At 34.7% G+C, this 12,716-nt stretch overlaps 1 protein-coding gene across 3 annotated transcripts in view; it reads right to left on the reverse strand.

The window, feature by feature from the left end:
• The window catches only part of LOC131998527 (delta-1-pyrroline-5-carboxylate dehydrogenase, mitochondrial-like), a 57,152-nt gene that overhangs the window by 16,229 nt on the left and 28,207 nt on the right, over nt 1-12,716 (reverse strand). For all 3 annotated transcript variants that reach the window (XM_059370882.1, XM_059370881.1, XM_059370880.1), the window contains exons 3-5: nt 12,511-12,682; nt 12,261-12,448; nt 11,974-12,196 (exon numbers count right to left, since the gene is read on the reverse strand). In XM_059370882.1, coding sequence (XP_059226865.1) covers nt 11,974-12,196; nt 12,261-12,448; nt 12,511-12,682 — 583 coding nt within the window. The remainder of the gene's footprint in view (nt 1-11,973; nt 12,197-12,260; nt 12,449-12,510; nt 12,683-12,716) is intronic.

A 12,716-nucleotide genomic window follows, 5' to 3' on the forward strand; every position in this document is an offset into this window, starting at 1 on the left:
CCATAGTTATTACCGTAGAATGAACATAAATAACATTTATACATACAGCGGTCAAAAAAAGTATTCATCATTAGCAAAATTGATAATAAATTCACTTATTTTGGGTAATTGAAGAAAATTTAAAGTAAGCAAATAATGCAGTTTTATGCAATAGTTTATTTTTCGTAATATGTTTTAAAATAAATTCAAAAAATAAATTTAATTAGCGCAAAAAATGCAATTTTATATAATAACACCAAAAACAGAACAAAAAAAGTATTCATCATTGATGTGCTATCATCAAAGTCAAATTCAAATATTATTTGGGAATCCCCCTTTTCTGTTTTATTTAGTAAAGGAGGCTTTGCCCTTGACAGCAAATATTTAATTTCATTGAAAATATAGTTTTTGTCAAAATGGGTCGTAAGCAAAACGAGGTTTCTGATGAGGTAAAAGTTTTGATAATAAAACACCACAGGAATGGTTTAACTCAAAAAACTATCAGTGAAATATTAAATAGACCACGATCTACTATACAATCCATCATCAGAAAGTGGACAGAAACGAAAACTGTTGACAATAAACCAAGATCTGGTCGACCAAAAGCACTTTCAGTTGGAGATGTGCGTTGGCTAGTGCGGCAAGTTCAGAAAACTCTGAAGACAAATGCGACCATTCTTCGTAAAAACACTATGGAATATTTAGGGAAGGAAGTTACTACACAAACAATTCGAAATACACTCAAAAGGCATAGTTAAAGAGGAAGAACTGCACGTAAGAAGCCCTTTATAAATAAAATAAACCGAGTGAAAAGGCTAAACTTCGCAAAAATGTATGTAAAACAGCCCGAATCATTTTGGAAAACAGTCATTTTTGCAGACGAGAGCAAGTTTAATCTTTTTGGGTGCGATGGAAAGGTCATAGTGTACAGAAAACCAAATACAGAGCTTGAAGAACGAAACACAGTTGCTACTGTAAAACATGGTGGAGGTGGTTTAATGGTTTGGGGGTGTATGGCGGCTTCAGGAGCGGGAAATCTTGAAATTATTAATGGAGTAATGGATCATAAGTATTACATTGACATTTTAAAGAGGAATTTAAAAGATAGTGCTGTAAAACTTGGGCTTGGTAATAACTTTCAATATTATCAAGATAATGACCCCAAACATTCTGCTTTAAATACCAAGATGTGGATGCTGTATAACTGCCCCAAAGTCATTAAAACTCCTCCTCAAAGTCCCGACTTGAACCCAATTGAACATGTTTGGGAACATCTCGAACGCAAATTGAGAACGCGCAATTTTTCGAGCAAGAGTCAAATGCAACAGGTGATAATGGAGGAATGGACTAATATAGACCAAAATATAACCGCTAAATTAGTCCAATCGATGTCAAACCGTTTAAAAGAAGTTATAAGACGCGGTGGTCGAATAACAAAGTATTAATTTTTTTAAATTATGTTATTTATTTTTTTGTTTTTTTGCAATGATGAATACTTTTTTTGTTTAATTTTTTGTGTTCAGCTGTAAAATGGCCCTTTTTGTTCCAATAAATACTATTTTTTTCTTTAAAAACAATGAAATTGTGTACATATATATCACACAAGCACTACTGCATCATTAGTTTAATATGTTTTTATTCCAATTGTCTTTTGTAGACTTATTAAAAAAAAAACATTGAATGATGAATACTTTTTTTGACCGCTGTACATAAAAAAAGTTCTTTATACACTGGTGTTTAACGCAAGCCTCTTGCTCTTCAAGTAGCTGCCGCAATACTGCTCAATACATTAAAAGCTAACTTTTTTATTACCGTAGAATCCCTCCAAACATTTTCTATCGTGCACTCAAGGAAGTTGAAAACAATCTCAGGCGATATCATTTTTTACACTAATAAGTGTCTCGGTACGGGAGAAAACGTGCCACTTGGCGATATATACCCATGAGTGACTAAATAGGGACTAAAAAAGTGTAAAATTCGATTATCAACGTCATTAATAAAAATAAATTTTTATTTGCCTAATGTTTTTTTTTACCTTTTAGAATGAGGCTTTTTTTATTTCTCTTTCTAATTTATTTATTCTCCAAACCAAGATTAATAATCGAAGGTTTTATTTGCAATGATTTTCTCTGACTGGGATTTGAACAGCCAACCTTACGATTGTGAGGCGTATGCTATCCCTTCTTGCTACCGGTCTTTCTTCATTACAGAAGGCTAAGTTAGCATACATTCTCTTGTTTGGGGTTTTTTGCGTTAGCGTCCAAAACAACAACAAAAAATCTGTTTTTAAATTTGTAGCAATAACAGTTGGTTATGAGAAACTAATTAGCGAAACATAGATGATAGAATTCCGACAGTAATGCATTTTGTTGTTTTAAATCATGAAATCTCTACAAACTATCATACAAAAGGACCTAAAAAGTGACTATTCTGGGAGGGAGTGAGAAAGTCGCTTCCAAATGTTTGGAGGGAAATAATTAACATTTAACATTGTTAAAAAAAAGTTGTTTATACACTGGTGTTTAACGCAAGCGTCTTGCCCTTCAAGTAGCTGCCGCAACACTGCCCAATACATTAAAAGTAACCAAATTTTGCCTAAAACTTCTTAAAAAAAGGTTTTTATTTTGATTTCTATTCTAAATAGAAACAAAACCAACTCCTGTTGGTTTCAGCTGGACAAAGAAAAAACAACAGATTAATAATTTTCTTTGAAATATTGTCTTTAAAAACGTTCTTCAAATTTTGTGGTTATAAATTTTTTTTAAAATTTTGTCTTTAAAAAGGATTTGATTGAAAACTTCTGGGTGTTAAATATACGAATATATCTTCTGAATAAATATTTTTAAAAGCTTAATATGTATAAAATACATATATTCTTGATCGTCATGTCATTCGTCAATCATCCGTCCGTCTGCCCGTCCGTTTGTCTGTCGAAAGCACGCTAACTTTCGAAGGAGTAAAGCTAGCCGCTTGAAATTTTGCACAAATACTTTTAATTAGTATAGGTCGGTGGGTATTGTAAATGGGCCAAATCGGACCATGTTTTGATATAGGTGCCATATAAACCGATCTTGGGTCTTGACTTCTTGAGCCAATAGAGCGCGCAATTCCTATCCGATTTTGTACAACGGCTTCACTCATGCCCTTCAACATACGTGTTTAATATGGTCTGAATCGATCAATAGCTTGATACAGCTCCCATATAAACCTATCCCCCGATTTGCTTCTTGAGCCCCTACAAGGCGCAATTTTTATCCGAATAAACTGAAATATTACACAATGACTTCTACAATGTTAAGCATTCATTTATGGTCCGAATCGGACTATAACTTGATATAGCTCCAATAGCATAACAGTTCTTATTCAATATTCTTTGTTTGCCTGAAAAGAAATACCGCGCATAGAACTCGACAAATGCGATCCATGGTGGAGGGTATATAAGATTCGGCCCTGCCGATTTTAGCATGCTCTTACTTGTTTTTAATTAGTAAATAAGCAGTCAAATTAAAAGAAAATTATTTTTTTGTGTTCAAATAGTTAATTTGCTTGTTTATTACAAATATGTTGGTGTTTGTAGGCGAAAAGTAGTGAGAATGAGTAATATATATGCCTCGCTTCTATCATATACCGACACAAAATATCAAGAATAGAATAGAAAGTGTAGTTTTTTTATCCCTCCATATAATTATATAATTATAATTGCAAAGCACAAAGAAAAAATATTGTGAAAACCGTTACACTGAAATAGCGAAAAGCGGAAAAAATTTGGATGTGAACAAAAAAATTGACAAATTCCAAACCCAACAAATTGGATATTATTTTATTTTAATAGATTATTATCAATATATAGATATGTTGACTTGGAAAACGGCGCTAAAGAGTGAAGATAACACATGTAGATCTAGATTTCGTAATACTGTGCGCAAAATGGTAAGATTGGTATTTAAAACAATTAATTTTTTAAAATGTATATAAATTGATTTATTTATAAGTCTCTTTACCATGTTTCCGTCGATGAAAAGAGGTTCATAATGGAAACGACAATTTTCTTTCTATTTTCCGAAGCTTGTGAACATTAAATAAAAATATATTTATATTTTTAAGGAATATATTTCATGTTTTCAAGTGAAAAATATCAATTATTTATTTTTATTAATAGCCACTTTAATTGGATCTGGAGCTTATCATAAATATAAATGGTAAATTTTTTAATTGAACCAAGTTTTTAATATTTTCTGTGTATATACCATCTTAAGTTTATAGAACGATTATTTTTCATCGGATTATGGCCATATTTGGTACAATGATTTTAATAGACCCCTGGATACCCGGACAAAATATTGGTTTGATCGGACCATACTTGGATTAACCTGCTACATGGTCCGATCTGTCTTGCTTGTGTCTTGAACTCTTAAAAGGTACATTTCTATCTGATTTCGCTTAAATTGTTGCGTAATAGAAGATATGTTGATCTATCTCTTTATCGAAGTTCTTGAAGTCATTAAATACCATCTTTACCTTATTTCGCTAAAATTTATTTATTTTAAGATATTTTTGCCATTTACACTTTACAATGAGCCAGGAATGCCTTTTTTAGAGTCTTCTGAATAAATGTCTGCAATTTATATTTGCTCTCCATGTTCATATTTTGCTAAATATAAGTGGCGTTAAATACTCAAAAAAAAAAATATACTATAATTGGAGACCTTTATATTTCAAAACAAGTAAAAGCGTGCTAAGTTCAGCCGGACCGAATCTTATATACCCTCCACCATGGATCGCATTTGTCGAGTTCTTTTCCCGGCATCTCTTCTTAGGCAAAAAAGGATATAAGAAACGATTTGCTTTGCTATTAGAGCGATATCAAGATATGATCCGGTTTGGACCACAATTAAATTATATGTTGGAGACCTGTGTAAAAAGTCAGCCAATTCAAATAAGAATTGCGCCCTTTGGGGGCTCAAGAAGTAAAATAGAGAGATCGATTTATATGGGAGCTGTATCGGGCTATAGACCGATTCAGACCATAATAAACACGTATGTTGATGGTCAAGAGATGATCCGTCGTACAAATTTTCAGGCAAATCGGATAATAATTGCGACCTCTAGAGGCTCAAGAAGTCAAGATCCCAGATCGGTTTATATGGCAGCTAAATCAGGTTATGAACCGATTTGAACCTTATTTGACACAGTTGTTGAAATTAAGACTAAAATACGTCATGCAAAATTTCAGCCAAATCGGATAGGAATTGCGCCCTCTAGAAGCTCAAGAAGTCAAGTCCCCAGATCTGTTTATATGACAGCTATATCAGGTTATGAACCGATTTGAACCATACTTGGCACAGATGTTGGATATCATAACAAAATACTTCGTGCAAAAATTCATTCAATTCGGATAAGAATTGCGCCCTCTAGAGACTCAAGAAGTCAAGACCCAAGATCGGTTTATATGGCAGCTATATCAGGTTATGGACCGAAACTTGGCAGAGTTGTTGAATATCATAACAAAACACGTCGTGCAAAATTTCATTCCAATCGGATAAGAATTGCGCACTCTAGAGGCTCAAGATGTCAAGACCCAAGATCGGTTTATATGGCAGCTATATCAAAACATGGACCGATATGGCCCATTTACAATACCAACCAACCTACACTAATAAGAAGTATTTGTGCCAAATTTCAAGCGGCTAGCTTTACTCCTTTTGAAGTTAGCGTGCTTTCGACAGACAGACGGACGGACATGGCTAGATCGACATAAAATATCGCGACGATCAAGAATATATATACTTTATGGGATCTCAGACGAATATTTCGAGTAGTTACAAACAGAATGACGAAATTAGTATACCCCCCATTCCATGGTGGAGGGTATAAAAATTAAAGTAGTTCGTTTGAAAAAAAAACTTGTTTTTTCGTAATGGACGTGATTGCACTGACTAGTATCGAAAAACTCAACTTAAGGCAAGCACATATTTTCAAACCTTAACACCATTATATTGTAATAATCGATACCAACACTGAAAGGATTCTACCATTTTTGAGAAGCAATGATGCCTATCCGACCTATTATAAGGTGGATGTTCAGCCGGTATTACTTACATGAAAAAGCGAGCATTTTTGGGCGAGATTAATATTGTTTTTTTACTGAAATCAACGCTTTCACTTCTAAGGCTACCATTAGGTATAATTATATTTAGAATTTCTTGTTTCAACTTTTGAGTAAGGAGGTAAATTTTTGTGGAATTGCCCTTTTATAAAAAATTGCATTACAATTTTGTCTTAAGAAAACACTTCATTGAGATTTGGAAAAAAAATTCATTAAATTTTTTATCACTGGGCAAAAATTGTTTAACTATTTTAGTGAAAATTTCACTTTTTAGTTTTTCTTATTTAAAAATCCGTTTTTGTGCTTATTTAGTTTGTTCATAAAAATTATTTAATTTTGTTGTTGGATTAAGCAGCTTAGAACAATGTGTTCTTATTTCTTGCTTCTATTTCAAATAGCAAAGCAAAACATCAAATACCCTTTAAAGAGTTTCAGCAATTGTGGTGTGTTAAATGTATTGGAGGCGGGCTGCAAGCCCTGACGAACAGCACGTCGAAAAATATGCAGCCGCAATATGCTCATATTGAAAGTTTATTCTATGGCAAGCAAAGTTTGTCTTGATAATAAGTCTTTGGCTTTGTGGGTGCTGATGTAAGAAGTCTTTTTGAAGAGATATTGGCTGTTAGATTTTAATTTTTTTTTTGCTACGCTCTAAGAAAAGATTGAATAACAAGGTCCATCGTTTCATCAGAAAGACATGCTTCTACCATTGCACTCCTCACTAATTAGTGAGTAGGTGGAAGCACCCTGGCAAAGGCCAAAATCGCCATACTTTATTGTTTATTTATTTATTTATATTTGCGTTTTGATAATATACTCTTCAATACCTTTCATTTGATACCCATATTGCCTAGGGTTAGAGGGGTTCAAAATCCTCAAAAAGGACCTTTCTGCCTCCAATTTGTCTTTACGTATTCGTAATTTACTCGCTAATGCATTTCATTTGATACCCATATTGCTTAGGTTGGAACACTTCACCATCGAAATACGTTGGTATTGATATATGGTCAACTACGTTTCTTAAATCGATATACAACCCAACCAAAAAAAACTTAAAAGCATTTTAATTACTTCTTAAAAGAATGAAATAATTGGTACACTTATACTATGTTCAGACCAAAGCTGTTTTGAGCAAACGACTTGTTATACCCTCCACCATAGGATGGGGGTATACTTATTTCGTCATTCTGTTTGTAACACCTCGAAATATGCGTCTAAGACCCTATAAAGTATATATATTCTTGATCTTCATGACATTTTAAATCGATCTAGCCATGTCCGTCCATCTGTCTGTCAAAAGCAAGCTAACTTTCGAAGGAGTAAAGCTAGGCGCTTGAAATTATGCACAAATACTTCTTTTTAGTGTAGGTCGGTTGGGATTGTAAATGGGCCTAATCAGTCCATGTTTTGGTATAGCTGCCATATAAACCTATCTTGGGTCTTGACTTCTTGAGCTTCTAGAGGATGCAATTCTCGCAAGTGATGTTTTGGTATCACTTCCAACAAATGTATGGTTCAAATCGGTTCATAACTTTATCGATTCATAACTTCATATAAACCAATCTTGGGTCTTGACTTCTTCAGCTTTTAGAGAGCGCAATTCTTATCCGATTTGCAAGTGGTGTTTTGGTATTACTTCAACAACTGTGCTAAGCATGGTTCAAATCTCTTCATAACTTGGTACAGCTGCCATATAAACCAATATTGTATCTTGACTTCTTGAGCCTCTAGAGAGTGCAATTCTCATATGATTTGGAAGAAATTTTGTACAACGGCTTCTCCCATGACCTTCAATATACGTGTCCAATATGGTCTGAATCGATCTATTGCTTGATTCAGCTCCCATATAAACCAATCTCCCGATTTTGATTCTTGAGCCTCTTCAAGGCGCAATTTTTATCCGAATAAACTGAAATATTACACAATGACTTCTACAATGTTCAGCATTCCATTCATTTATGGTCCGAATCGGACTATAGCTCCAATAGCACAACAGTTCTTATTCATTACTCTTTGTTTGCCTAAAAGAGAAAACGCGCAAAGAACTCGATAAATGCTATCTATGGTGGAGGGTATATTAGATTCGGCAGGCCGAACTTAGCACGCTCTTACTTGTTTTCCCTTAATAATGCTCTGAAAGCGATACGTTTTTCCTTTACAATTTATATTGGAAAAACGACTCGTTTGCCACAAAAAACGAGTCATTATGTTCTAAAAATTTAAATCAATAGGGTCGGTTTTTATCACATAAAATGTCCTGTTTCCCTTGTTCTTTAATTTTAGGCTTAATGCCATGGCCATCACATACTTCTTCATTGCTTCTTGGCAAAAATCGCGAAGTCGATACCAAAAGCCGCCAAAGTCGACCGCATAAATCGGTTCTAAGCAATCCCGCCACGGGATAGCTGTGAGCATCACACAGGCTGGAACTTTGAGGCCTTATCAGTGTTGTGCTCATCGATGTCATGAGAAGCTTAGCTGTAAGCTACCGGGCGCGTCCACAGGTTAAGGATATGCTCCATACGGAGTTGCTGCAACGGCAGCCGTGGATAATGAATATGAATACATTTTGTGTACTTGGCCTAGACTTCTCCGCATCCCGAGTAAAAACAAGTTAATATGGTGAGATCCAATTATATCTGGCATCAGATATAATTTGATTCGAAAAATGGTTATATATAATTGGATCTAATTGTATTTAATTAGATCTAATTGGATTGGATTTGATACAAATGTATCTCGAATTTGTCCGAGATACAAAAGGATCCAATTATATACAATTATATGTAATTTGACCTTAAATTAAAAAAAATGTTGCTGTTCTTTTTTTGTTTATTATGCATTTAAATGTTGTTGTTTTTAATTAAACTCTTATCTTTAGCATTTTTCAATTTTAGACTTTTTGCCGCCAGTGGGGATTGAACAAGGGTCCCCTAGTTTGGTAGTCAGTTGCGCTACTAACTCAGCCAACCACTTGCTTATTATGTGCGCCGCTAAAGGTAAAGACTACTTTTAACTTAACAAATATCTGGGAGCCATAACTTTTGATCTACTGAACTGATTTGCATGATTTGGGACTCTGGGGAAAGAGCTTGACGAGATGTACCATGTTATTGTGGCCGTTAATGAGATATGGATTATATAAATTAAAAATATCAACATTTTGACTCAGTGTTTTTTTTTTTTAATAAATCCGTCAATTTGTGGTTTTATACTTCATATTTCACACAAATTGTGCCAGTATATGTATGCACAGAATAAAAAAAGAATCATGCCTATATGTTTAGCGAAAAGAAGAAAAATACTTTTTTTTGTCAAAAATTTGCAAAAAATTTTCGAAAAACATACTCGCATTTCCTTCAAGTTTTCGCAATCAAAGCATTATCATTTATTTTCATTTTCATAAAGCGGAGTTATTAAGAAAAGTTTTAAATGACAATTTGTTTCATTATGATATCAAAACACCCCGTTATCTTAAGATCAACATAGCCATTTTTTTTCTAAAATTTCAAAGTATCATACTAAAAAAAATTTATTGGGATTTTTTCACTTTTTTGAACATGAGTTAAAGGTTTAAATGTTTCCGATGAATTAAGGTATGTCTAGCTATATCCTAGCCATAAATGAAGTCATGGCAGCCAAAATACTAAAAAAATTGATATTCAAATAGTGCAATTTTCACAGTTAAAAAACAACTATTACGTCCAACTTTATTGCACACATGTGTAGGGAACATTTATTATCATTTCTTTCACAAAACACAAAAAGAAATGAAAATCATGAAAATCCGACTTTGTGTAATGCTGGCTGGCTGGACATTCAGAGCTGAGGGTCCCGTTCAGATCCACAATAATTATTTTTTTTTTGTATTGATTATCTACTTTCAAATTCATATTTCAAAACTGCCACTTGGGATAGCACATTATTAAAGATCCACAGGTCCTTCCTGTGTCTATCCCAATCTGAGGGCAAAAATTGTACTCTACTACCAAAGACCTTTTATTGCTGTACTATACTTTCCTGATCGGCTTTCATATATCACTTTTAACTCCTTTTTGTTTTTGATAGTATGGGGGAGGGGGATTTCCCTCTGATTTGTGTAAAATATGCTATCAGTTGTCTTACATGACAGTTTGGTGTTGTTTATATTATTAAGACCTAAAATACCACTTATTTTAGTCCTTTATTGTCGCGATCTATATGTACTGCTGAACGGCAGGACGTGACCCAGATATTTGTATCCTTATATCAACATTAGATTCGAACTCTACTGTCACAGACCTTTCTTTTAGTTCTCATATTATCCCGATCAAACTACACGTCCTATTGTAGTGTATTTAGTGGATGGGCTGGTCCCAAACTATATACCTTTTATTTGATACCCATATTGCCCAAAGCAGTGAAAGTGTCCTGTTGGGGAGTTTTGTGAGGGTGGGGAAACACTTCAAACACAGGCTCAAATTTGTATACCAAGTTCGTACTCTAATTGGGAGTAGACCACGAATCGTATATCAACATTCGGGATCAACTGTCTAGGGGACGTCCCACCCCCATATAAACACCCAAATAGAATGTATTTGCTCGCCATGATAATTTGGGTCTTAAGGGAAGTGGAGCTCGATATTGATAGTTTTTAGGGCCCATACCGCAAACCGGACATATTTGCACGAAAATGATATCCAATTTCGGGACCAATTTTCTTAGGGTCTACCCTTTCCCCAAAACTGCAATTTTTTATATGGGGCCCTAATAAAGCTCTTTAATTGTCGAAAATAAATATTCAAAGGTAAATTTTGTTCCGTATAAAAAGTGTATAATAATTGACAAGTAAAAGCGAGCTATGTTCGACCGAGGCGAATCTTATATACCTCCACCATTAATCGCATTTGTCAAGTTCTTTGCAAAATTTCAACCAAATTTCGACCAAATCGTATAAGAATTGCGCCCTCTAGAGGCTCAAGAAGTCTATTCGGGGGATCGGTTTATATGGCGGCTATATCAGGTTATGGACTGATTTATATTATACTTGGCACAGATATTGGAACTGATACCACAACACTTCATGCAAATTTTCAGCCAAAGCGGATAAAAATTGCGCCCTCTAGAAGCTCTAGAAGTCAAGATCCAATGTAGGTTTATATGACAGCTATATTAGGTTATCAACCGATTTAGACCATACTTGACACAGTTGTTGGAAGTGATACCAAAACTCCACGTTCAAAATTTCAGCCATATCGGATAAGAATTGCACCCTCTAAAAGCTCAAGAAGTCAAGACCCAAGATCGGTTTATATGGCAGCTATATCAAAATTTGGACCGATATGGCTCATTTACAATCCCGACCTACACTAATAAGAAGTATTTGTGCAAAATTTCAAGCGCCTAGCTTTACTCCTTCGAACGTTAGCGTGCTTTTGACAGACGGACGGACGGACATGGCTAGATCGACTTAAAATGTCATGAAGATCAAGAATATATATACTTTATGGGGTCTTAGACTCATATTTCGAGGTGTTACAAACGGAATGACGAAATTAGTATTCCCCCATCCTATGGTGGAGGGTATAAAGATATATATTTATTGACGAAAGAAAGAGATACCGAGCAAAGAACTTGGCAAATGGAAGCCATGATGGAGAATATATGCTAAGTTCGGCCGGGCCACACACTTTTACTTCTTTTATTATAAAGCTATTCCCCCTTATTGGCGATGGCGTAGTCGAATGTCGAAATTTTTACAAAATGGTATTATGGTTGTCCAAGAGGAAAATTCGTTTACATTTTTGGTATCACATGAAATGTAAAATTCGCCTTCTATACTACGGCTGCTGTCGATTTTCGCCTTTGAGGTGAAAATCGCGAGCAGTATTTTATAATCTGCCACTTACCTTTGGCCACAAAGATTCTGGAACATACATTCTGGAACAAGCCGAACATTTTTGGCCACAAAATTCGAATGCTGAACGAATTGTTCCAGTAACTACGGATTGAACATCAGCAGTAGGGTGAATGAAATGGTAATTTTTACCACCACATTCACCAATTAGACGAGGGAAATTGATATAGTTATCAATGTTGTTGCCAACCTGCTTCCACAAGCGGTTGAAAGTGCTGCAAAAAAAAAGCAAAATAATTGGCAAATCATTGCGGAAGATATGAATATAGAAATTCTTACGGAACAGATCCTGTGAAATTAATACCAGCCAAATGTGGAGAAGCTGTAATAGTATCACCAAAAACTGGGCCATCGGCTGGTACGAAATTAACCACACCATCCGGAACTCCGGCTTCACGCATAATGTTAAAAATACGCCAGTTGGAAAGCACGGCAGTATCTGAAGGCTTCCAGAGAACAGCATTGCCCTTAAAAAAACAACAATATTACAGGCATGTCATAAGAAAAGGAATTTCCGGCCTAAATTTACCATCAAAGCTGGGGTATAAGCTAAGTTACCGCCAATAGCGGTGAAGTTAAAAGGACTAACTGCAGCAATAAATCCGTCGATGCCACGATAACGCATCGAATTCTTAGTTACTTTCATATTTTCACTAATGGGCTGATATTTAGCGCATTCTTTCAAGAAAAAAGCATTTAACCTGAAACAAGAAAAAATATAGTAAATATGGGCGG

Source organism: Stomoxys calcitrans, chromosome 1 (assembly GCF_963082655.1).
Source record: "Stomoxys calcitrans chromosome 1, idStoCalc2.1, whole genome shotgun sequence".
Classification (NCBI taxonomy): domain Eukaryota; kingdom Metazoa; phylum Arthropoda; class Insecta; order Diptera; family Muscidae; genus Stomoxys; species Stomoxys calcitrans.